At 42.4% G+C, this 26,673-nt stretch overlaps 1 protein-coding gene across 11 annotated transcripts in view; it reads right to left on the bottom strand.

Annotated features, from left to right (window-relative positions):
- The window catches only part of LOC132407396 (transcription factor Dp-2-like), a 261,808-nt gene that overhangs the window by 135,471 nt on the left and 99,664 nt on the right, over window positions 1-26,673 (bottom strand). Inside the window, exon 1 of one of the 11 annotated variants that reach the window (XM_059993873.1) lies at window positions 17,482-17,513. The exons of 8 other annotated variants lie outside the window; for them this stretch is intronic. In XM_059993873.1, the coding sequence (XP_059849856.1) occupies window positions 17,482-17,498 (17 nt within the window). In that variant the 5' untranslated portion in view covers window positions 17,499-17,513. Of the gene's footprint in view, window positions 1-985; window positions 1,136-15,597; window positions 15,613-17,481; window positions 17,514-26,673 lie in introns of those variants that run through there. 2 more of the 11 variants (XM_059993910.1, XM_059993902.1) reach the window with 2 other exon arrangements.

Here is a 26,673-nt window from a genome sequence, read left to right as displayed (position 1 = left end):
AATGAATGGAAAATCCTACAAAATGTAGTGGTTACGGCCCAGTCCATCACGAGTCAAGCCCTCCCCACCATTGAGCCCATCTACACGAAGCGTTGTCACAGGAAAGCAGCATCCATCATCAGGAACCCCCATCACCCAGGTCATGCTCTCGTCTCAATGCTGCCAACAGGAACATGAGCCTCAGGACTCACAGCATCACGATCGGGAATAGTTATTAACCCTCAACCATCAGACTCTTGAACCAAAGGGGAGAGCGTCACTCAACTTCACTTGCTCCATCATTGAATTGTTCCCACAACCTATGGACTCATACTCAAGGACTCTTACATCTCATGTCCCCAATATTTATTGCACATTTATCTATTACTATTATTTTTTTCTCTTTTGTATTTGCAGTTATTGTCTTCTGCACACTGATTGAACATCCAACTTAGTACAGTCTTTCATTTTTTTCTACTGTTGTCATTATTCTATTATGGGTGATATAGTGTATGCCCGCAAGAAAATGAATCTCAGGGTTATATATGGTGACATATATGTACTGTGATAATAAATTTACTTTGAACTTGTTTGGCTTCAGTTCAGGGTATTGAAACAATGGACACCAGAACTAGTAAATGGAGGCGGGTGGGGGGGGGGGGGGTCGGGAGGAAGTAAATTATATTTTTGTGCCCAATATGAAGGAAGGTTTAACATGTAGTCATAGAGTAATACAGCCTGGAAACAGGCCCTTTGGCTTTAACAGCCCATGCTGAACACAACATCTTCTCTGGAGCAACACACATAAAAATGCAAGTCAGGTGGCATCAATAAAAATGAATATACAGTCAACATTTCAGTCAAAACCTTTCAGACCGAGAATATCCACTCTGGTAGCTCCAGCTGCCCACATCCAACTCATATCTGACCAAGCCCCTCCCCTCCATATAACACTTAGATGTTGAAATTCTACCTGCTGCTGGCAGTTCATTCTAAAATGTATTACCTTGCACTTAAAGTTGAAATCCATTTGCCATTCCTCAGCCAATCTCCCTGACCATGATCTCTTTGCAGTTCACTGTAACCTGCTTCGCCATCAACAAGACCCGCTTATCTTGCCAAAGGCCTCACTGAAGTCGATATAGACATTCACTGCCTACCTCCATCCATCTTAGTTACATATTCAAAAAACTCCAAAAGATTCATCAGTTGTAGTTTACTTTCAGTTTCATGTTGAACATGGACTTTTGAACATGAACAAAGGTTTATCTTCTGGCCAATTGTGCCTTAACGACCGAGAGAGTCAGAACTCAAAATTCAGAATGAGGTTTACTATCACAGGCATGAGGTGTGAAATCTGTTGACTTAGCAGCAGCAGTTCAATGCAATATATTATATAGAAAAAGAAGAGAAAAATAACAATTAGTAAATCAATTTACAGTTTAATGAATTTAATCAATTTAATGAAGAGATTAAAATTGTGCAAGAAACAGAAATGATTTTAAAAGTGAGGTAGTGTTCATGGGTTCAATGTCCATTTAGGAAACAGAGCTTTCTTGTATCCAGCCATATCTCACAGGAAGTGATCAGCAAGCCATAGCAGCTCAGAAAAGCATAACAAACAAAAGCAGTCTCAAAATTCAATTCACTTGTTTACTCTTAAAAGCTTGCTTCCAGAGGACGTTATTCAGCTCAGCAAGCAAAGGCATTCAGCCATTCCTGCCTGCACCACCCCAGTGAAAGAGCTAACTCAGAAGCATTTGACACCATCTGAGCTACATCAAGGAGGCGAGGAAGAAAGTCAGCATGAAACACGAGGAGATGTTAGCATCGTGGGAAATGGGGTGATCCACAATTTGAAAAATAGGACTTAAGTTGGAGAGTGGCAGAATGGGCCACCAAATACATCATGGCAATGAGCATATCTGTTCAGAACTATGTTCTTACTCTTCCATGCAGAACTGCTCAGTGTGGCCAGGGATGTGAAAATCAACTCTTCATGATTTGAAACTACCAACAAAATAATGAAACTTGGTTCTTACGGGATATACTTGGCAACCGTCTGGCATGGATGTTACACAGTGACCTTAATCAGTTATCTGTATTTCAAGTCCTTTTTTCAAGATGACCATGCATTCAATGATGAGAATGAACATATGTCAACTTGGGAGACATACGAGGGGTGATTAATAAGTTTGTAGCCTAAGATAGAAGGAGATGAGTTATTAACTTCAAACTTTCTGCATAATCACTCAAAGAATTGAATTGCACATGCATGCAAGGAGAACTGTATAACTCATCTCCTTCTACCTTAGGCCACAAACTTACCAATCACCCCTGCTGTGAACCACTTCTGGAGGTCCAAGATGCCGACTTCTACAAAGAAGGGATCCGTATGCTCCACGACCATTGGACTAAGTGTGTAAATGTAGGAGGAAACTGTTGAAAAATAAATGAGCTATGTTTTCTAAAATTGACTCCTTCTACCTTAGGCCACGAACTTAACAATCACTCCGCGTACTATTCAAGTATCTATCACCCAAAGAATCGCCTGGAAAGGAACTGAAATGAAATTAAAAGTCTTGGAATCATAAACTATTCTTGGATTTTTTAAAATTATTTTTCAAATGGAATAAAACAAAGCCGCGTTCATAACAGATATTCGATAGGCAAAACAGTGAAATGGTTAAATAATGCTCCCAATCCCAAAAATTCCCTTAAAAAAGAGAAAACTCACTTATTTATTTTATTTGGTGATGTGACTCCATTTGGTTCATTCTCCTCAGCAGAATGAGGGAAATGAACAGCAGTTACTGCCAAGTCAATTATGGATTTACAACTCATTAAATCTCCACACTCCTGCCAGGACAAGGCAACCTCAGCCTGTGCCAGGATCTTCATCAAAGCCCAACAACGATCAGCAGTCTCAACTCCTCCCCACTGCACCCCATCACCTACAGATCAGATTAGACTGGTTCTATTTGTCACATGTATGGTATATCGAAGCAGAAATGTGTCCTTTGCATCACTGGCCAACACATCAGAGGACGTGCTGGGGGCAGCCTGCAGCATGTCAGTGTGCTTCCCATGCCACAATTTACAAATCCATACCTGTATGCCTTTTGGAAAATGGGAGGAAACCGGAACATCCAGAGGAAAGCCACAGTCATGGGGAGAACAAACCTCTCACAGACAGCCGTGGGAATTGAATCCCAATCTTTTGATCGTTAACGCTGTAATGTGCTACACTAACTGCTACGCTACCGCCCCACCCGCTCTGCTTCAACGTCAATATGAAAATGCATTTTAGAACTTTGGTCAAAACAGGGAGCCAATAAAATTCAGCACAGTGGTTAGAAACTGATTTAGAAAAAAAACATATTCATTGCAAAACTTCTCAGCAGCTCCTCTGAAATTTCTTTGTAACTCAAGACTAGAAACAGCCCACTGGCTTACAACCAAACAGCAAGATTCCTAATTCATTCTACAACTTAATCACAAGCATTATTTGTAACTGCTTTCCAAAGGTCTCCACTATACATTTTCCAAAACCAGTGGAGTTGAGAGAAACCATTTCCCTTTCAAATCTCATACTTACACTAATGATTAAAGAAGCTTTGGGACTACTTGAGCCAGCTTGTTTGCTTTACAGATCAGATCATTTCCCAAGCTCATGGTATATATTTTAAGAAAAGCCAAGCAAAACGAACACAAAGACCCCTTAAGTCTGGTCCACCACTGAATGCGATTTGAACCCAGCCTCATCTCCACTTTCCTGCCAGTTTGCCAAAGTCCTCAAGTCCTCTCCGGGCCTTAAAAAATTTTAATGGTAACCCTTTATTCAGGTTCAGTGTATGGAATTCCAAAGATTCTCAAAAATACTCCTCATCTCCATCTTAATGGACAACTCCTTATTTAATATCACCTCTCATTCTTCTGAACTCCAATGGATATAGAACACTTCATTCTGAGCTAAATTGTCTTGATGTACTGGGACACATCATCAGTGATGCAACCTGGGGTCATCGGGTGTTCCAGGTCCTTCAACATCAGACACTCTCGCCCAGGTGACCCAGCCAGGGTTAATCAGGCCCTGGCTTTATTCTCTGTGATGGTCCTGATGGCTTTTTCCTTTGCAGCCTCATAATGCCAAAGGGAGAGTAGGTTCTGCACAGCAAAAGCCAGCAAAATCTCTACAGGCTTGTGGTCCCTCCACCCCGTCCCTGGCACTGCTCAACCAACTCCTGGTATTTGGCTTTCTTACGCTCAAATGCCCCCTCAATCCAGCCTTCCCAAGGAACTGTCAGTTCTACCATGACCACCTGCTTCGAGGTTTCTGACAGAATGAGGTCAGGCCTCAGGGGTGATGATGTGGAACTTTTAACTGCTTGAGAAGATCGACTTCCAGTGGCCAGTCAGATGCTGGCAATTCTTTGAAAGAGAACACACAGCCTCAAACGTGGGCAGTAAGATGCTCTTCCCGTGGTAGAGGCATCTAAAATACAAGGGCATAGATATAAATTTAAGGCACAGCAGGTTTCAAAATTATCTAAGAAAGAATCTTTCCACCCAGAGGCTGGTTGGACTCTGGAATGCACTACCTAAACGGATGAGATCTTAAGAACTATCTGCACAAGGACTTGAATCACTAATCTGACCAGATCGGATTTGATGAGATTAACTTTATTTGTCACATGTACATCAAAACATACAATGAAATGCATTGTTTTGCATCCACGACTAATACAGTCCGAGAACGGGGCAGCCCGCAATTGTCGCCCTGCTTCTGGCGCCAACTAACCCAAACCCATACGTCTTTGAAATGTGGGAGGAAAGCAGAGCACCTGGAGGAAGCCCAGATGATCACAGGGAAGGTGAACAAACTCCATACAGACAGCGGCAGAAATTAAACCCCTAACTTCCAACCACTGGCGTCGTAAAGCATTGCCATGCCACCCTAAGCTAATTCCGAGCCAGCCAGGAGCATCCGGACAACAACCTGAATCGCTGAAGTACTATGGACCAAGTGCAGGAAGCTTAGTGTCGATGGGTCAGTCCAAGCGCAGTGGTCTAAAGGGCCCATCTCACAGCAGTATAACTCTCCGGCAAGACCACCTGTTCTGAGTGTGGTACTGGGAGCCACTGCCCAACTAGTCACTTATCCAGCCCTCCATAAAAGTTGCCCTTGAAAATGGAGACCACTTTCCCTACCTCAGCAGCATTCTCTCCTCAGAAGCAGACATCGACTCAAGAGAATGACCCGAGTCATGCCAGTGGAGCTATGCAAGATTAAGGAAAAGTGTCTTTGAAGATCATGACCTACAGGTCCAAAAGAAAACTTTTGGTCTGCAGAGTAATGGTCCTTCCTATATTACAGTGTAAGGCTGAATCATGGACCCCTACAGCAGACACTTGAAAGACCTGGACCAATACCTTCCAAAGAGCCTTATGAAAGATTTTGAGGATCAGCTGGAAGGACAGACGCACTAACACCAGCATACTGGAGGAGAACATCCTCATCACAATAAAGTAACACCAACTCCAGTGGATAGGCCATGCAACTGGATGCCCAACTCGCGGCTCCTCAAACAGACGGTTTACTCCCATTTGAAGGTCAGTGAGCGCCTGGTGGGCAAAGGGAACACTTCAAAGATAACGTCAAAATCAGTCTGAAGAAATTCAACATTAAATCTAGGAACTGGGAAGACATCACACTCAATGGGCACACCTGGAGGAAATCTATTACTAGGCGAGAATTACCTCCGCTGTGCCGCAGAAGACAAAAAGGAGAGAATGAACAACCAGATGACCCAACCTCTAACCACAGCTACCACACTACACTGTGGATCCCATATCAGCATCAACAGCCTCCTGTGGACCCACCGATAGAAAACCCCTTAGGAGACCATCTTACTTGACTCGGGCGATCACTTGGGCACTACTTCTTGGAAGCGCTGCAGACTGCAGCCTTAAAGCCAGTGCAGGTGGTGGGCATAAACTGGCGTTGATCGGAAAAACTATGGCAGCCGCCGCCTTTTCTGGAGTGCCCCAGGAAGCAGAGAGAGGCACCAGTTGTCTCAGTAAGCCTGTCAACACTAAGGGTATCACAGCATTGAGCACATGGCACAACTGATGAGAAATTACAAAAAAACACATTACGAACAGGCACACATGATGGCATTGACCCAAAGATTCTGATTTAATTAAATCGGTAACAGATAGCAGACAGGCCAAATCGCATGAACATATTTGGCAAAGAATTCTAAACAAATGCGACAATTACAAGGATTGAAGATATCTGATAATAAACAAGGCAATTATGAAAACCTGTCACCTCATTAACCATGGTGTGTTAAATGAGCTCCGTTGTGGCCACAAGCATCACACGGTGATAGAACCTTAACCACCCACAGCTTCAGCATCATGTCTTAAAGTTCAAAGTTGACTTTATTATCACAGTATTTGTACATTATACAAGCTTGACATTTGTCTCCTTACAGGAAGCCATAAATCAAGAAACCCAAAAGAACCCGTTAAAAAAAGACCAACAAACCCCTAATGTGCAGAGAGAAACAAAACACATTGTGCAAGCAATGAACGTCAGCAAATAGCATTTAGAGTGAAACTGGATCCTCAGAGCAGCTGGAGCAGGCCCACAGCCCCATCTCAGCGAAGAACTAAGTAAGCATCACAGAGCAGAGAACCGGCCTGACTATCTCCTCTTGTCTTGACACCTTGCCTTTTCAATCCACCTGGCTAGGCGTTTAAATCATCCAGTTATCGGGTTATTCCTCGCTCTGAGACCCAGGCCCTGTTGCATTGATACGCTCTGGGCCTGGACACCACCAGCAGCACATTCCAGCTCGTACTGACCTCTCCAAATCGGCCCGGCGCTTAGATCGATCAAACCTCGCCCTCGGTTTGGGTCAACGGGCTCCTGAAGCTGCCTTTCCTACACTCCAACTTTACTCTGCTCCGCTCAGCCCGACTCTGTGCCATAAACTCGCTCCAACCTCTCCCCGATGGGGCCTCGACTTCACCACGCACCAGCATGCTTCAACCTTCGACTCAGTCTCACCTTCGCTCACCTCTTCATTGTTTGTGTGTTGTGATGGAAAATAACTGGTTCTTTCAGTCTCAACAGTAGAGGCCTGGACACACACAGTTTTAATAATAAGGAATTTATTTACAAGGGGAAGTCGGGTCAACACAAGCAACTACGATACACAGGAAGCGGTGTGGGGACAGGGTACGGTCACACAAACAAAGAACAAGGGAAAAGCACTACGACATCTATCCCCCTTGACTCTGGATAGCTCTGGCTCCCTTACCAGGACAAATGATAGACCTTCCCAAGCATAAATCAATGCACCTACCTCCAATGTGGTAGTAAGAGAGGGCTAGCCAAGGGCAAATCTCGCCTTTTTAAAGCATGGGGCTGGGCGAGATAATCCAATTAAGGTGACCAATAATTTAGGTGTGCATTGATTAGTTGAGAGGGACCAAATGTTGATTGGCGTGTGGTGTGTCCTCCGACCAGCCAGGTGGCCGGTATCTCTGGATACATTGTGGTGATAGTTTCCAGTGTTAAGGTAGCATGCCCACAACTTACTAACTCTAACCATGCAGTACATCTTTGGAGTGTGGAAGGAAACCAGAACACCTGGAAGAATAATGTACTGACTCCTTACAGACAACGGTGTGAACTGAACCCCAATCCCCCCCCCCAATCTTCTAGCCACACGCTGTAATAGCCACACTAACCACTATGCCACCATGCCAGAACTACACTGTAGTTCCTACAACACAGGAAAATATCAAACACATAATAATAGGTTACTCTAGTAGAATTTAGCATCAAATCACAGTAAGCGATACAAAAACTATCGGCTAATCCAAAAGGACATCGTTTTTAAGACAGCCCTTTCAAATGTACCTCTTGTATCTGCCAATTGCACCCTGGGAAGATGATGCAAGCTGTACACTTGTTCTATGCCTCTTATCATCTTGTACATCTCCATCAAGGTGTTTCTCATCCTCCTTTGCTCCAAAGAGGAAAGCCCGAGCTCGCTCAGTTTTACCTCATAAGACACGTCCTCAAATTTATTTATTCTTTGAGCTGAGAGCCTTCTGGCCCTTTGAGCCACGCTGTCCAGCAACCCCGATTTAATTCTAGCATAATCAGGGGGTAAACTTACAATGACCAATTAACCTACCAAATGGTGCACCCAGAGGAAACCCACACGGTCGCAGTGAGAACATACAAACTCCTTGCAGGCAGTGGCGGGAATTGAACCTGGGTTGCCTGTACTGTCTCTAACCACTATAATACTGTGTCAACCTCGGCAGCATCCTAGTAAATCTCCTCTGCACCCTCTCTTAAGCCTCCACATCATTTCTGTAATGAATTAACCAGAACTGAACACAGGTCGAAGTGTTGCTTGACCTGGTGAATGCAGATCAGTAAGAACAGGACTGGGTAGAACTTGGTACAGTAGCATAGTGGTCAGTGCAATCACCTGACAGCACCAGCAATCCTTCTCCGTGGATTGTCACCTTGTTGTGGTGGAGAAGCGTGTGTGGTCCTGAGATCCCGAGAGCGATGCTGTCTGGAGCTATGCTCCTGGTAGGGTCACCCATGGCGGTAGGGTCGAGGGTGAGGTCCCTGACAAAGAACAATCCAACCAAGACCTCAACGGTGGAACCAGCGGACAAAGTTACTCCAAACTCAACTGCTGTGAAGGCGGATGAAGGCTGCAACAAATCCACCAGCTCCAATCGTTGTGGTTTCCATGCCATTGGAATCATTTGGTTGATTTGTGAAGTATGGTGTGCCTCTTGGAGTGCAACATCAAGTATACATTAAACAAATACACACACAGGCATCTTTGCTCTGTGATAGATCAACGGAACAAAGACCATCATCCTTGACCTCGAGGAATAGCCACAAAGACGACGACCAGCAATCACCGATCAGGGGTCGATCTCCACTGCTGTCTGCAAGGAGCCTGTACATTCCCCTGTGACTGCATGGGCTTCTTCCAGCTGCTTGGTTTCCTCCCAAATTCCACCGACGTACAGCTGGGGTTAGCGAATTGTGGGCCTGCTACTATGTTGGTGCCAGAAGCATGGTGGCATTTGCGGCCTGCCCCAGCCCAATCCTCACTGATCTGATCTGGCACAAACCAGGCCTTCAACTGAACGCTTTGATGCACATGTGACAAATAAAGATTATCTATAATCTTCAATCCTTAAGTGAGAAACAAACATAGTTGCACTAGCTCAGACCGTCAAACAGAACAATTCTGAGATTAAACACCAGCAGCATTTTCAACTATGAAAAGCCCTGACAGGAAGCAGAAACACAACTTCCAGTGAAAGAGCTCTGCAGAGTGAAGGCTTGGAAAGGATTTCTAAAGAACAGTATTCATAATGCAAGAAAAAATGCCCATACTGGAAATATGAGATTAAAAACAGAAGCAGGAAATACTCAAGCCTATCACACAGTAACACACCCCCCCCACCCCCGCAGGGACTCACCCATCCAGAAAGGAAACAGTCAATATTCTGTGCCATGACCCATAATCAGGACTGGTAGAGAGGGGGTAGAATCCAGAAAAAGGAAGTGGGGGGGGTACAAGCTAGAAGGTGATAGGTGAAACAAGGTCAGGGGGAAGGAGAATGGGTTGGGGGGGGGAAAGGAGGGATGAAATGAGAAGATGGAAGATTATTGAATGGAAAATGTAAAGGGCTGAAGGAGGAGGAATCTGATAGGAGAGTGGACCAAGGGAGAAAGGGAAGTAAGAGGGGCACCAGAGGAGATGACAGGCGGGTGAGGAAAAGAGGCAAGAGGGAAGCCAGAATGGGAATAGGAGAGAGAAGAGGAGGGGGTAGAAATCAAAGTTCATACCGTCAGGTTGGAGGCTATCCAGACAGAATTTGAAGTGCTGCTCCTCCAACTACAGAGTGGCCTCATCGTGGCAGTAGAGGCCGCCATGGACCAACATGTTGAAATGGGAATGGGGATTGGAATTTAAATGGTTGGTCACCAGCAAATCCAGCTTGTTGAGGGTGGAGCAAAGGTGCCCCCACTCCCCAGTCAACGTTGGGTCTCACCTGTGGGAGTACCAGAGAGAGCAGGCTCACTGGTAAAGTGTTGCCTCACCTGGAAGGGCTGCCTGGGGCCCTTGAATGGAAGTGTGGGAGGATATGAATGCACTTCTTCCACTTGCAAGGGTAAGTGTCATATGGGAGATCAGTGAGGAGAAATGAATGGTCCAGGGAATCATGGACAATGCGATCCTGTGGAAAGAGGAGAACGACAGGGGGAAAAGATGTGTTTGGTAGTAGGATCCCGTTGAAGATGGAAGTTACAGAGAATAATGTGCTCAATACAGAGGCTCACGGAGTGGTAGGTGAGGATAAGAGGATCTCCATCCCTGTTAAGGTGGCAGGAAAACAGGGTGAGGGTGGATGTCCAGAAAAACGGAGGATAATGGTGAAAGAAGGGAAACCCGGTTCTTTGAAGAGGAAAATAGCTGATGCTTCAGGCCAATATATTTTTATGAACTCCTTGGATGATGAATTAATTCCAGAGAAAGGACATTAACCTAAAACTATTTCAGATGTTGCCTTACTTGCTGAGTTATTCCAGCAGTCTCTGCTTTTATTTTACAAAAACAGCAGTCTCAATTCAGTCAATGGCTTGTATCACTACATCTGCATTATGCTGATACCTCAGCTGCTGAAGGTTCCAAAGGATGAGGTGATAAACTAAGATTTTGTGTGTCCTCACAGGAGACCATGGATGAGTCCATCCCACAACAAGATCTGGCAGAGGGTAGCAGCTTCTCCGACATACTGGCCAAAATGAACCCCTACCCAGAAGCTGTTGATCATTTCCATCTACAGCAGACAGTTAAGACTCAAAAACCCATCCTGCCGAAGGGTTTTGGCCCAGAACTTTGACTCTTTTCCATACATGCTGCCTGGCCTGCTGGGTTCCTCCAGCGTTCTGTGTGTGTTGCTCGGATTTCCAGCATCTGCAGATTTTCTCTTGTTTGAGTTAAGACTCAGTTTTGCATCCTTGTTAAACTGCAGCAATGCATCAGAGCTGCTCAAAATGGCGGGCAGGTACCTAATGGACAGGTTCTTAAATTATCTCTGCAGAGTTGAGAGTGTCAATAAATGAAGCAGACTGTTACAGCAACAGGAGAGAAGCAACCAAACTGAAGAGATATGACAGGTTCAAGTTAGAACAAGATAATGTCAGAGGGTCAATTACTTCATCTGCTGTCTTTCCCCCCACTGCTTTTCAACGCAAACAACGCACTTCACTGTACGTTTTGATGTACATGTCATAAATAAACTTCAATCTTTATAAAGTTTTCTAATTTATTAAAAAGAACTCTAATATGCAGAAAACTGATAGATGAAACGTTTTCCATCAAGGCCTACTTCTTCAAATTATTCATGATCCCAATGAGACAAACAGCAGCTGGACTTCAAAAGCACAAAGTCCTCAAAATCAAGTAACCACATGCAACACACACCGAATACTGGAGGAACTCAGCAAGTCAGGCAGCAGCATCTATGGAGGGGAATAAACAGTCAGTGTTTCAAACCAAGATTCAAGGTACATGTGCAGTATACAACCCTTCCTACAGACAGCCAGGAGACAAGGAAGCACTATGGAAACCATTCAAAGAAAACACCAAACAACATGCCGCAAGAAAGAAAGAACAAATCACGCAAATGGCAAAAAAAGGAGCAAAAAAAGACAGGCACAAAACATAAACCATCAAACTGCAGAGTCCTTGAAACTGTCTAGGAATGTTTAGTATCGTTCAGTCCAATTTTTCGATTATTGCAGACCGCAGAGCCAGCATGTCCTGATCAAAATAGCAATTAAAAAAGCAACCAGAAACGTATATAACATGAACTGCGTGACTCTTCATCAGTACTGGAAAGGAAGGAGGTAGACGCCAGAATAATGAAAAAGGAGGGAGGAGGGGGTAGATATCATCTGAGTAACGGTTACTCATACCACCTGGCTGCTCCCGACCCGAGCTTCATGGCAGCAGAGCAGGCCACTCACAGACATGTCAGAATGGGAAAGTGAAGTCAAACTGAAATGGATAGCCTTTGAGAGATCCTGTCTATTGCAGTGGACAAAGGAAAGATGCCAGACAAAGCAATCCCCCAACCTACATCGGGTTTCAACAATGTAGAGCGCGCCACACTCGGAACCAGAGACACATTAGATGACCCTGACAGAGTCACAGGTGAAGTGTCACCTCCTGTGTAAGGACGGTCTGAGGCCCAGAATGGTGGCAGGGGCAGGTGTAGCACTCGTCACACTAGCAAGAGTGAGTCCCAGTGGAGAGGGTCAATTTGACAAGGGAGTCTCATGGAGACCAGTCGCTATGGAAAGCAGGGGGGGTGGGGAGCTGGGAATGATGTACTTAGTGGTAAAATCCCAAAGGAGATGGTGGAAGTTGCTGAGAACAATGAAACAGATACAGAGGCTTGTGGGTGGTAGGTAAAGCCAAGGGAAACCCTACCCCTGTTACGACAGCATTGACGGTAGGGAAAAGGAAACCCTGTTCTTTGGGGAAAAAAAAAGAGGACATCTCAGATGTTCTCAAATGGAGGGCTTCATTCTGAGAAGAGATGGCAGAGACAAAGGAACAAAGAGAAGGGAACAGCATTCTTACAAGCGATGCGGTGGGAAATGGTGTAAGACTGTGGGAGTCTGTGGATTTGTCAAAAATGTTGGTCTCCAGAGATGCAGACAGTGAGATCGAGAAAAGGGAGAAAGGTTCCATAGATGAACCCAGTAAATTTGAGAACAGGGTGGAACTTGGAGATATAGTTGATGAAGCTGACAACCTCAGCATTGGTGCAGGAAGCAGCACTAGGACAGTCAATGACAACACAATATAGTTGAGTGAAAGCTGAGAAATGCTACCAATATAGCCTTGGAAAATGAACTCGCTGGCAAAAAGGCAGGCATACCTGGGGCAAATGCTGGTGCCCAAAGCACAGTTTCACAATTCTTTATTTCAAGAGTGTTTGATGGCTCTGGGCCTGTACTCAATAGAATTCAGAAGGAGGACTCACCTAAATGAAACCTACCAAATGCTGAAAGACCTTGATAAGAGTGGATGTGGAGAGGATGTTCCTATAGAACCATATAACATTTCAGCACAGAAACAGGCCTTTGGCCCTTCTTGGCTGTGCCGAACCATTTTTCTGCCTAGTCCCACCTGACCTGCACCTGGACCATTTCCCTCCAAACCCCTCTCATCCATGTACCTGTCCAAGGTTTTCTTAAATGTTAAAAATGAGCCCACATTTACCACTTCATCTGGCAGTTCATTCCACACTCCCACCACTCTCTGTGTGAAGAAGCCCCCCCCCCCCAATGTTCCCTTTAAACTTTTCCCCCTTCACCCTTAACCCATGTCCTCTGGTTTTTTTCCTCCCCTAGCCTCAGTGAAAAAAGCCTGCTTGCATTCACTCTATCTATACCCGTCATAATTTTATATACCTCCATCAAGTCTCCCCTCATTCTTCTACGCTCCAGGGAATAAAGTCCTAACCTAGTCAACCTTCCTCTGTAACTCAGTTTCTCACGTCCCAGCAACATCCTTGTAAACCTTCTCTGCACTCTTTCAACCTTAACATCCTTCCTGTAATTTGGTAACCAAAACTGTACGCAATACTCCAAATTCGGCCTCACCAATGCTTTATACAACCTCACCATAACATTCCAACTCTTGTACTCAATACTTTGATTTATAAAGGCCTATGTACCAAAAGTTCTCTTTACTACCTTATCTACCTGTGTCACCACTTTTAGGGAATTTTGTATCTGTATTCCCAGATCCCTCTGTTCTACTGCACTCCTCAGTGCCCTACCATTTACCTTGTATGTTCTACCTTGGTTTTTCCTTCCAAAGTGCAATACCTCACACTTGTATTAAACTCCATCTGCCATTTTTCAGCCCATTTTTCCAGCTGGTCCAGATCCCTCTGCAAGCTTTGAAAACCTTCCTCACTGTCTACTACACCTCCAATCTTTGTATGGTGGGAGAGTCTATGGTCAGAGGACACAGCCTCAGACTGTTAGGGGCATCCTCTTAGAACAGAGTTGAGGAGAAATTTCTTCAGCCATAAAGTGGTGAATTTGTGGACTATTTGCCATAGGCAGCTGTGGAGACCATGTCTTTATGTATATTTAAGGCTCAGGATGGAAGATTTGTTATTGGTCAGAGCATGAAGGTTTTGCAGGGGGAAAGGGGAGGCAGGTGATTGCGGCTGAGAGGAAAATTAGATCAGCCATGATGACAGAGAAAACTTAATGGGCCAAATGACCTAATTCTGCCCCTATATCTTATGGTCTTATATCCAACCATTCCTTTCAGATCAGAAATTTTAATACATCAGATATAAAAAAGAAAGGGCATGGAGCCAAAGAGCTAAGTTATTGTGTCCTGTATCAGAAAACTGATCTTAAATCCAAAAATGTGTACTGGAGAGAAGAACAAAAATGGTGTAGCTGAAATATTGGATTATGACATGGGAGCAACAGAATCAACATTAGAGGGCTTGGGTATTGTAGGTCATGAATACATGTCATAAAAACTGCTTAAAGTTGCTCTCCGCTCTATGTGGTCAGGCGACATCTCTGAAGAGGAACGAACAGTCAATGTTTCGAGCCAATACCCATTATCAGGAGTCGCGATGAAGGGTCTAGGCCTAAAACATCACCTGTGTATTCCTCTCCATAGATATTGCTTGACCTGCTGAGCTAATTTAATTCTAAGTTCAAAGTAAAGTTATTATCAAAGTTATTATTATACAAAAGTTTAGACACACAGTGCTGCACAGGGCCTTCAGCCCAACAAGCCGTGTTGCCCAGCAACCCACCTCTATAACCCCGGCCTAATCACAGAACAATTTGCAACAGCTAATTAATCGACTAACTGGTATGACTTTGGACTGTGGCAGGAAACTGGAGCACCCGGAAGAAAGCCACATGGTCTCGGGGAGAATGTACAAACTCCAAACTCTGACTCCCCCGTGCTGTACACCTAATGGCTACGCTACCTTGGAGCCCTTCCACCAGCATTTTGTAAGTGGTCCCCTAGGTTTCCAGCGTCTGCTGAATCTCTTGTGTTTATGACCCTGCTCTACCTAATATCCACAATTCCTAAAAAATTGTGTTTCTTATTCGGAGTTAATCTGTGGTAGACGTTGAATTACCTGAACTTTGCTTTGCTGAAGATATTTCAGTCAGAATGATGGATACCTGAACAGGAACTACAAGGCTATTTTCAAATCAAAGAGGAAGATCATGGTATAAACTAAGAGGTTTCCGAATCAGTGCTGAAATTACTTATTGTTCCATTCACAACATAAATTATATTTTTTGACTAGTGGATCTTACTTGCCAAATGACCCCCAAGTTACACAAAAGTACATGAACAACATCTTCAAGCATTACTATGGTCAATGTTTGTAATCACTCTACTGCGTCCTTATTTATAAACTGGATTCTTATTTCTGCACCTTAATTTTTAAATACTCCCTTCTCTTCACAGATGCCAGTACCTTCAGCTTAAGTTGTGCTGTATCAGAGCATTCTGCTGTGGAAACACAAGAGAATTTGATGAGGTTCACAATGTCCAGCAGAGGTCACTGTAGAGCAAGCAGAAGGAAGGCCAATGCCTGATTTTTGTCTTTACCAGGTTGGCAAGGGGACACAACAGATTTCAGGCAAATTATGCTTCTAATGAAACATTAGTAAATAAATCAAAATAAAATATCCAAAACTCCAAATCTTTAACTTCTTCTTAAAAGTTAAGCTATATCACAGTGTTAGAATAAACACGAGGAAATCTGCAGATGCTGGGAATTCAAACAACACACACAAAATGCTGGTGGAAGACAGCAGGCCAGGCAGCATCTATAAGGAGAAACACTGTCGATGTTTCGGGCCGAGACCCTTCATCAGAACTAACTGAAGGGAAAGATACTAAGAGATTTTAAAGTAGTGGTGGGGGGGGGGGGGGGGGGATGCGAAATGATAGAAGACCAGAGGGGGTGGGATGAAGCTAAGAGCTGGAAAGGTGATTGGCGAAAGTGATACAGATACTTTCAAATCTTTTAGTAACTTTCCCTTCAGTTAGTCCTGACGAAGAGTCTCGGCCCGAAATGTCGACAGTGCTTCTCCCTATAGATGCTGCCTGGCCTGCTGTGTTCCACCAGCATTTTGTGTGTGTTGTCTGTGTTATAACGTCATTTAAACCAAGGGTAACAATGCCCTAATTCACTGAATGCCCAGGTCTACGATTTCCCCCCTCATATTTTGTTTCCATTTGAGGTACTGTCCCACAAGAACAGAGATTTTGGTGAGCTCGTCTCCAGCCGGACACAATCAGCACTGACATAAACCTGTTCCATGGGTACAACAAGAAAAAAATTCAAAGATTATAAATAAGTCAGTGTGGGATGACAGAAAGGTGAGGCGAAGAACTCTCATAAGAAGCTTTTGTTTCCAAATTCTAGAGCATTTAACACATTTAATACAATGAATCTGCATAAATTATGCATGAATGTCCAATACTGGTATTAACGTCTTTTTTGGCTGCATTAAATGTTCATACACAGACAGTGCCAAGCATAGCAACGGCAAAGTTCAATGCTTGCTCCAATTGTCTAACTATGGCTACGATATTGATAAAATTGTTCACAGATTTACTCAGTGCGAAATGTCATTGGGGGGGGGGGGAAGAGAGAGGAAGAAAGAGGAAAAGAAGGAACTAATAAATATTTTATTTGCTGAAATGAAGGCCAAAAGGCCGATGCTAAATGGTACCTCATGCACGCACAGTCTGATAATAAACCATAAAGGAATGGAATGCAGCAGCCTCCCTGGAACAAACAATGGCTTGACTTCATTAGAATACAGCTGACCGCCAACAATCAATCCAGTGCAAAAGAGTCTCGGTGTTAAAAAATTACAGGGACAATGCATTCTACTATTTTTAAGAGTATATGAGTTTTTCTGTAATGGATATCTGATCTATTGAAAGTGAAACTTACAGTATTTATTATGTACTTTACTCTGTGCACCTTTGTTACCAACACCAGTATCATGCCATACACACACGTGCTTTAAAAATCAATTAAAATCAACATTCACTTAAGTGCAGGGACAGAAAAAATATTTGGAAGGCGGAAAGGTATCCCGTTCAGTTGATGAAAATAATCGCCACTTTTAATTCTTTTTTTTTTGCAGACCAGCCTTTAACTTTGCCCCTCCCCCTCTCCACACTATCTACTTGCTTCACTGAAACTTCCTTTATGCTTTGCAACTGGGACAATACGCTATTTTCGACCCCGGCAACGCCAAGTATAACAAAACAAAAGAGATGCAGAGACTCCACGAAGAAGGCTGCCGCAATTGTAGATTTCAGAAGGTCTCTCTTTTACCTGTTCCCAGAAAGCATGCTCTCACTGCAGTACCTCCACAGTCTTTGTTAACATTCAATGGAAACTTGAGCCTGTACCAGACTCTTGCAATCGACCTCAGGGGGCCCAATCGCACCGCCCCAAACACTTCCTCTACATCGGCGAGCGTGATCAAAATTAGACCGGCGTTTCAAAATTCGGTTTGCTGTCTGCACCTTCGCTACTGCCCGGGAAAGGTCAACAGTTAAAGGAGAAAAATAGGAAGGGGACGCATCTGTGATTCTTACATCAACTGCTTAAGTCTGTCTAGTACATGGGATTCTGAACCGTACAGAACAACTCTATATTTGTGTTCAAGCTGGAAACAGGTAACTAGGCTTACATTCAGAACTTTAAAAAAAAACATTTAGGAAGTCAACATTTCACTATTGGTAAAATGAAATGTCGTAAAATCTGTTATTTTTACATGCTATAAAAGCTAATTTTTCATGAAAAAATAAGAATTCTAGGTAATTTTTGAAACTGGGATTGTAACAACTTTATCAAAACAGTATTACTGTTGCAGAAAGCCTGAGAACAAAACCCAATATATAAAAATAAAACTTTTTATATTAGTTCATTTAAAAATCATATGTATTATATATTGTATAAACAGACACAAAATATTATATGATGGAAGTAAGTGTTCAATATAAGTATTAAATTTAAAGAAGGATACAACTGTTGTGAAATACCAGAGATAAAAGGTACAGGACTGACAAAGACTGTTGTTTAACCTCTCACCTGAGCAGCAGCACACAATAAGCATATGCAAAATACCTCAACTAACTAAAACTCTAAGCAACACACAGCAAACCAGGCAGCATCTATGGAAAAGAATACAGTCGACGTTTCGGGCCAAAACCCTCCAGCAGGACTATGGGAGAATCAGGCAGCAGGTTCTCATGGGTAAATGTCATTAAGGAATTATTGTAGCTGCAATTAAAACAAAAAAGACTTGCCTCTCAATCGTCAAGATAAGAATCAGGAAATAAACTGAAAGAAGTGCTCTGCAAAGCCAAAGAATACATGTAGCTCTCACACCTCTTCCATAATATCCCAAAGGGCTTCACAGAAGGAGACAACTGTGGTGAGTTGCCATTGTGATGCACGACAAAATGCAGCCAATTTAGGTTGTAGGGATTCAGCTTAACCAGCTTTGCCCAGAGGAAGAGGGGAGGTGGAGTCTTTGATTATGATGGTTGTTTTACTGAGGCAGCAGGAAGTACAGACGTAGAACTGTACAGCACAGGACAGGCCATCTTCATCTCAATGCCTATTTCTACTAAATGTCCTCTTCCAGTATTATAACTATAGATAAAGTACAGTGTCGGTGGACAAATAAAGTGTAAGGACCATGACAAGGTAGACAGAGATTGCCTTCAGTTTTAGAACTCTGAGTTACCATCAACTAATGACACAGAAACAGGCCCTTTGACCAATGCTGACCTTTTATCCATCTTCACCAATCCCATCTGCCTACATGACATCCATACTTTCTATGCATTGACTACTTAAGTACCTCTCTAAATGTTAATTAAACACAATAATTACATTATATTCCACTACCTCCTCTGGTAGCGAGTTCCAGGTATCAACCACCCTGTGTACAAAAACCTTTCCCCTCAAATCCCCTTTAAAGGTCCTTCCTCTCCCTTTAAACCCTCTTTTTTTTTAATCATACGCCTACTATTCCCTCGAAGATGTGCAGCCACACGGTAGCTGAAATCCTCCCACACACACAGCTGGAATTGGACGCAGCTAGAAAAATTTTACGAAACGCGAAAGATTTTCTTTGTTGTACTATATTTCATTATACCCTTCCATTCATAAATAAAATCAAAAGTTTGTGATATTTCAATTTTCATTCCGGGTACTCATAGTATGAACATCACACAAAAAAAACATTTGAAGTGTCACATAATTTTTAGGCCACGTAAAAATTTCCCGCTCAGAGCAATGGTTGGTCTGCACTGCTGTAAAGTAAACTAGAAAGAATGTTGCATAAGGCTGGCCATGGGGAAAAGATTCTGAATATCTACCCTAACTCAGCACTGTGATGCTAAAATGAACTCTTGAATTCTTTACCCAGAGGGCTACAGAAGATCAGTCACTGAGTATATTTAAAACAGAATGTAATACATTTCAAGAAAGTAAATGAATCAAGTTGATGAAGGAAAGAGGCAATTTCCTGCCGAAAGGTCTCAGCCCAAAACGTCAACTGTGCTCTTTTCCACAGATTCTGCCTGGCCTGCTGAGTTCCTCCAGCATTTTGTGTCTGTTGCCAGTATAAAGATCAGCTATGATATTAATGAAAGGCAGAATCGAGACAAGAAGTCCAATTCCTCTTTCTATTTCTTATATTCATACCGTTACATTGATAAATTGTCTGCTCGCTAAAACTCTAATTTTTATGATAAAATTCAAACAATTTCCAAAATATGAACTTATAAATATTGACAGATAAAATTAAACATAAATAATAAATGCTAAGTTATGAATAACGCTGGAGTTCCACAATGATTCTCCAATACCTTGCCCAAGAGTCATTCTTTTAATGAAATAGTCGATATTGAGAGTTAGCAGATATTTAATGAAAACAGGAGACAAAAGAATGCAGATGCTGGAAATCTGAAGCACCACACAAATAAGCTGGAGGAACACAGTGGGTCAGGCAGCATCTATGGAGGGAAATGAACAATCAACATTTCAGGCTGAGATCCTTTTAGGTCGAATTGAAAGATGGGAGCTAACCAGTATATAAAGGTGGGGAAAAGCTGTGGGGCAAGATCTGATGGGTGATAGGTGGATTTGGGTGAAGGAGGTGATTGGCAGATGAGAGGGTAGAAAGGTGGGAATGAGATTAGAAAGCTGGGAAGTGACAAAGGGCTGAAGAAGATGGAATATGAGAGGAGAGGGGAGGACAATGGGACATGAAATCAAGGGGAACCGGAAAGAGAAATGTGTCTTTTCCAAAGCCATGCTGACTATTCCTAATCATATTATGCCTCTCCAAAAGCTCATAAATTGTGCCTCTCAGGATCTTCTTCATCAACTTACCAACCATTGAAGTAAGACTCACTGGTCTATAATTTCCTGGGCTATCCCTACTCCCTTTCTTGAATAAGGGAACAACATCCACAACCCTCCAATCCTCTGAAACCTCTCCCATCCCCATTGATGATGCAAAGATCATTGCGAGAGGCTCAGCAATCTCCTCCCTCACTTCCCACAGTAGCCTGGGGTACATCTCGTCCGGTCCCAGTGACTTATTCAACTTGATGCTTTCTGAAAGCTCCAGCACATCCTCTTTCTTAATATCTACATGCTCAAGCTTTTCAGTCCACTGCAAGTCATCTCTAAAATCGCCAAAATCCTTTTCCATAGTGAATACTGAAGCAAAGTATTCATTAAGTACCTCCACTATTTCCTCCGATTCCACACACACTTCTCCATTGTCACACTTGATTGGTCCTATTCTCTCACGAATTATCCTCTTGCTCTTCACGTGCTTGTAGAATGCCTTGGGATTTTCCTTAATTCTGTCTGCCAAGGCCTTCTCATGGCTCTCCTAATTTCATTCTTAAACTCCTTCCTGCTAGCCTTATAATCTTCCAGATTCATATCATTACCTAGTTTTTTGAACCTTTTGTAAGCTCTTTCTTTCTTCTTGACTCGATTTACAACAGCCTTTGTGCACCATGTTATCCTTTCCATGTCTCATTGGAACGTACCTACTCGGAACCCCACGCAAATATTCCCTGAACATGTGCCACGTTTCTTCCATAAATTTCCCTGAGAACATCTATTTCAAATTTATGCTTCCAAGTTCTTGCCTGATAGTCTCATATTTCCCCTTAAACATTTCCTTAACTTGTCTGTTCCTATCCCTCTCCAATACTTTGACAATAAAATTTACTTTGAACTTCACGATTTAAGAAATGCTTAGGGACCAAGAATCTTGCTAAATCCAGGGCAACGATGCTGTGGAAGTCCCATGCACAACTCTCGCAGATGTATTCTGCAGGTATTCTACAACTCAGGTACTGAGTGTCCATTACCTGGGGTTAAGAATTGGAACATTTACACTAAATAACAAAGAGGCCACAATTACAGTATCTCTTGCATTGATGTTTTTTTTAATTGAGTGTTTATGTGTAAACAAAAAGAGAGCAAATCTTTCCTACTCTCTGCAGTTGAAAGCAGATCTTAACCCGCTGCTTCTTCTCTCCGAGTCAGTTATAACAAAACTCACACTACATGCTCTCAGTTTAACTGGCACCCACAGCAAAATAGTTGTCATATTTTACATTCACTTGCCCTGAATTGCAATTTACATTCAGGAAGGTCACAAGATAAGCTAGCAATGGAAACCTCTTGAATGACTAAAGACAGATTTATTCTGACGAAGTTCAATCAAAGGAGGGAGAAAATGTAATGAGGTCACTGAATTCAATGGTCTCAATTAAACTGAAAAGGTGGGTCAATGAGGTACGGACAATGGCTCAGTCAAGAGAATTAGAAAGTACATTTCAACATATTTTATATACTGAATGCATTGTTTCAAACTTTTAGTTATCAGTACGTGGTTTAAAACAACAGATCAAGAAATCCCTTTCCTCACCGACATTTTCTTCACATTCTCCCTTAATAATTGGGAATTTCAACAAGAAGCAAAAGTGAACATCTGTGAGCAAGAGTGAAACAAATGATGCCAAACCCATGGAGCTGAACAAGGGGCACGAGGAATCGGCGTCGGATGATATGCTGGGCCATTCAAAGGGGAACAGTGAGCAGAGTAGGTGTCAGAGTAGTAAGCAGACACTACACCATGAGACATACCACCTTAAGAAAGGTGGGCAACTGATAAATCAAATGTCCATTCTAAGGATTTGTTATAGACCTTCTCCATCTTAATTGTCATTTAAAGTAAAATTAGCTAGGTATATGGACAGGAAAGAAACAGAGGGTTATGGGCTGAGTGCGGGCCAGTGGGACTAGGTAAGAGTAAGCGTTCGGCACGGACTAAAAGGGCCGAGATGTCTTGTTTCTGTGCTGTAAGTTGAGTCTCACCCTATCAAGTTTAAGCCAGTGTTTTTCTCCACGTGTAACCAAATTCTGAGAATTTGGATGCTTGATGTGGACCTGGTGAACCGAAAGACCCTTCCCTATGCTTTGTGACTATAGCAGTAGAAATTAAACCTTTAGTCTTCTTTTAGGAACGACGGTAAAATCTTGTTCAAGGAGGTAGAATTTTATGAATCTGACTGAAGCAAGGAAGTAGCTGACATGTTTAGGAAAGAAAGTTCAAACTTCCAGAGTGGCCAATGATTAAAATGGGTGTGTATCAGATATGAAATGAAGCGCACTGTTGAACTGTGCTCCTTGTGGTAGAGCTGGAAGAGATTACAGAGATCAGCAGACTACGGAAATACTTGAAAACAAAGGTGCTTAACACTTTAAAGTTCTGGGATAATGCATAAGTGGAAGTCAAATGTAACTTACCAAATATTAGGCTTATAGAAGAAACAGACGTGGGACTAGTTGGGAAGGAGAATATTGTCTTAGCTCAATTCATAATAGAAAACTGGCAGAACCACCAGAATTGTCACCTGTAGATTAACAATGTGATGGTGAGGATTTCAGTAATGGATTCATTTAGGCTATGGGTAAGTGAAGTGATGAAATGAGTGTAGAAATGTGCAATCTCAGCGATGGCAAAGGTTTGTCATTGCTGAGTTAATATGATCGTCAGATAGTTGCAGGCTGACCTAATTTAGGAAAACGGGCTTGCGAGACAGTGAGCTTAGTGGCTCCAGTCTTCCCAGTAATTTGCTGGATGGAGGAAATTAAATGTAGCATCAGACAAAGAAACTAGGAATTGGCACACAACAAGGAAGGGGATCAAACACAGACACGCAAGATAAAGCTCAGTGCACCTGCGCACTTGAACTTCAATACTGGTGTCCTTTTTTGCATATAGATACAGAGCTGAGCCAGGAACAAATCTCAGGGACACACCAAAGGTAAAAAGCATTTGAGAGGAAAGAGCATTTGGAGAGGGCGCTGCAATTCACTAGAGGAAAAACACACATGCAAGCAGATTTAAAGAATGAAGGTGAGGTGTATAATTAACAGTATAGACTAAGATGGATGACAAGATGGTCCTAGCTTAGTACAAATAATGGTAAAAGGAGCATGATGCACCATCTCGGAGACGGGAGGTGAATGACAGGCTTTTATTAGCTGCAAGAGACCACGATTAGCAGCAAGAGACCACCACACAACATCCTGGAGACTGAGGGAGGAGCAGTGCCTCCAATCGCCTTTATACAGGGGTCTGTGGGCAGAGCCACAGGAGCAGTCAACAGGAGGGCATGTCCAGACAGGTATATGTAGTTCACCACAGAGCAGGAGATTGTTCTGATAAGCAGGATCTCACAAAATGCAGCATAGAAGAAAGATGGCAAACTAGAGAAAAATGTGAGCTCCAGACCCATGCAAAACTTGAAGAAAAATTGCCCCATAGGATGGGTAGACGAAAAGTGCAATTGGGATAAAACAAAGAAGACAGTGTATACAGAAGGGGAAGTACAGATGGACACTAATATAAGCAAGTCAGTCTTTTTATAGCTATCTATGCACTCATACTGATACCTCAAGCTTAGGTGATTTTTTAAAAAAAGCAATAAACACAGAGAAAATAAGTTCAAAAAATAGGATAAGTTTAGAGAAATGGAAAACAAAAACACTGCATGTAAAAATATAGAATGATTATAAATTTAAGAGTTGATCATCCCTAACTAATCTAGTTAGTTATATTTGAAGAGGACTCCAAGACTGCAGTTAAGCAAGTATTTCTGAATTTTATCCAAGCAGACCTCCAGAGCGATTGATAAGGTTTGATGCAAGAGATTATTGGTTACAGTTTTGAAACTTGGCAGTAGTAGTTGTCTTCTGTTGCCAGCTTGATGAGAAACAACAAGCAAAGAAGTTATGCTGGAATACAAAAAAAAAGACACAATTCTAGGCATCATATTTTAAGATTGTTCCATCCTTTGGAACAGACAGGTTAAGAGGATAGATGCGAGAGATGTTCAAAATCACAAGAAGTAAATGAGAAAGTGTTTCCAATGCAGAATAAATGCCCCATTTAAAATTAGATCTGATTGAGTGGTGGTAAGTCTACAGTGGCTTGTTATCACGCATGTCGCTATCTGAGTCAGGTAGGTCAGTGTCACAGATTGTCAGAAGAGGTAGAGTGTATGTGCTGAACTGAACTTGCACAATGAGCTCTAAACTAAGAGCTGTGAATAAACCATTAATTGCTAATTTGCAAAGCTTAGAGATATTTTTAGCACTTTAGTCATAAGGTACAGTAAACTTATAAGACTGGTATCAATCTGAGAATGTGAAAATTGAGGATGTCTTGTTCACAAGAAAATAGGATAAAACAATTCAAACTAATTATTTCCCAATCAGTCCCTGCCAATCATCAATGAAACAACAGAAGGTGTCATCAACAGACTGGAAGGCAGTACTTATCATCAACTAATGACTATGGGACATTACTCGGATACGTGCAAAGGCTTCTTCCTTTTTACTGTGGGAACCTTATGAAGAACTTTATAAAATAAAGGACAAAGTTCGATTTTGTTTTTAGTTTAGGTGGCATCTCCTTGCTCTCTCTTACGAGGGTGATTGATAAGTTCATGGCCTAAGGTAGAAGGAGATGAGATATACAGCTCTCGTTACATGCACATGCAGTTCAACTCTTTGAGTGATTATGCAGAAAGTTTGAAGTTAATAACTTATCTCCTTCTACCCCAGGCCACAAACTTATAAATTACCCCAATGAGTTATTAACTACAAACTTTCTGCATAATCACTCAAAGAGTTGAACTGCATGTGCATGTAGCTAGAGCTGTATAACCCATCTCCATCTACCTTAGGCCATGAACATATCAATCACCCCTTGTACTTAAAAGTTTGATAAAGTGAGTAATTGCAAGGCCAATCTGACAAATGCATATGGTGAGCAAATCACTAAGTAAAATTTTCAATGACTGTTTAAGATCAACGTTTAGAAAGACAGAAGTTAATCAAGGATAGTGGTTTTTCCCTTAACCTTACTCATCTTTTTAAGGCGGTTTCAAGGGTCAATGAGGCTTGTGTATTTGATGTCGACTACATGGATTTGAACGATTGTAAAAAATGCTACATAACAGACAGATCAGGAAAGTGAAAACCAGAGAGATCAGCAGAAGAATGACAATCGACCTACACAGTAAAGGAAATGAAGATCAATATCTCAAATGTATTTTTAGGAGCTGTGATAAAAAGGCTGGAACCAAATAAAACAATCCACTATGGGGATGATGAGGAAAGCTACAGAGAGATGTGAAAAGATGACAGTAGACTGGTCAGGTAGGGCAACACAAGATGCAAGGAATTTAAGTGAGGAGTGAGTGCTGGGGAGGCAGATGGTGGGATATGGAGAAGCGTGGAGGAGCAGCAAGCCAAATAATTCATTGTCTGCAGACCCTTCATGGTAGGGTAGTTGATAACAAGGTAAAGAGGGTTCTTTATTTGCTAAGGCTTAGAACACAGATAAAAGCTTGAATACAAAATAATGATTATGTCTACACAGAATTGTGTAAACTCCTGGTCACCTCATTCTAGGATGTTTGTGTTAAATTCAGAGCAGATTTACAAGGACTTTGCCATAGTTTTAGAAATTTAGTTGTGAGGAAATTTTTATTTGGAGCAAATTAGACTGGGTGGAGATTTAGCACTGAACAGGGTGAATACTATTTTTTCCCATTAGCAGAAAGGTTAAGTTAACAAGGGGATAAATATTTAAATTTAAATTAAATTCGGATGTCCTGCTGAAGGGCGTCGGCCTGAAACATTGACTGTACTCTTTTCCATAGGTGCTGCCTGGCCTCCTGAGTTCCTCCAGCATTTTGTGAGCATTGCTGAGACTATTCTTAACCTGCGTTGAAAATACAAGTGGAATTGTGAAAATGACCACTCCATCTGCTTGTTGCCAACCCTGGGAGTACAAGACAAATGTGACTTTAAGGCTCCCAGCAGTAGCTACTGTGTTAAGGACCGTATAAATAAAATAAGCACATAAGCTAATGTTGTGGCGGGAGATGGGTGGAGAAGGTA

This window comes from Hypanus sabinus, chromosome 2 (genome assembly GCF_030144855.1).
Source record: "Hypanus sabinus isolate sHypSab1 chromosome 2, sHypSab1.hap1, whole genome shotgun sequence".
Lineage (NCBI taxonomy): Eukaryota > Metazoa > Chordata > Chondrichthyes > Myliobatiformes > Dasyatidae > Hypanus > Hypanus sabinus.
Note: the sequence above shows the minus strand (reverse complement) of the source record. Positions and strands in the feature narration are given on the sequence as shown.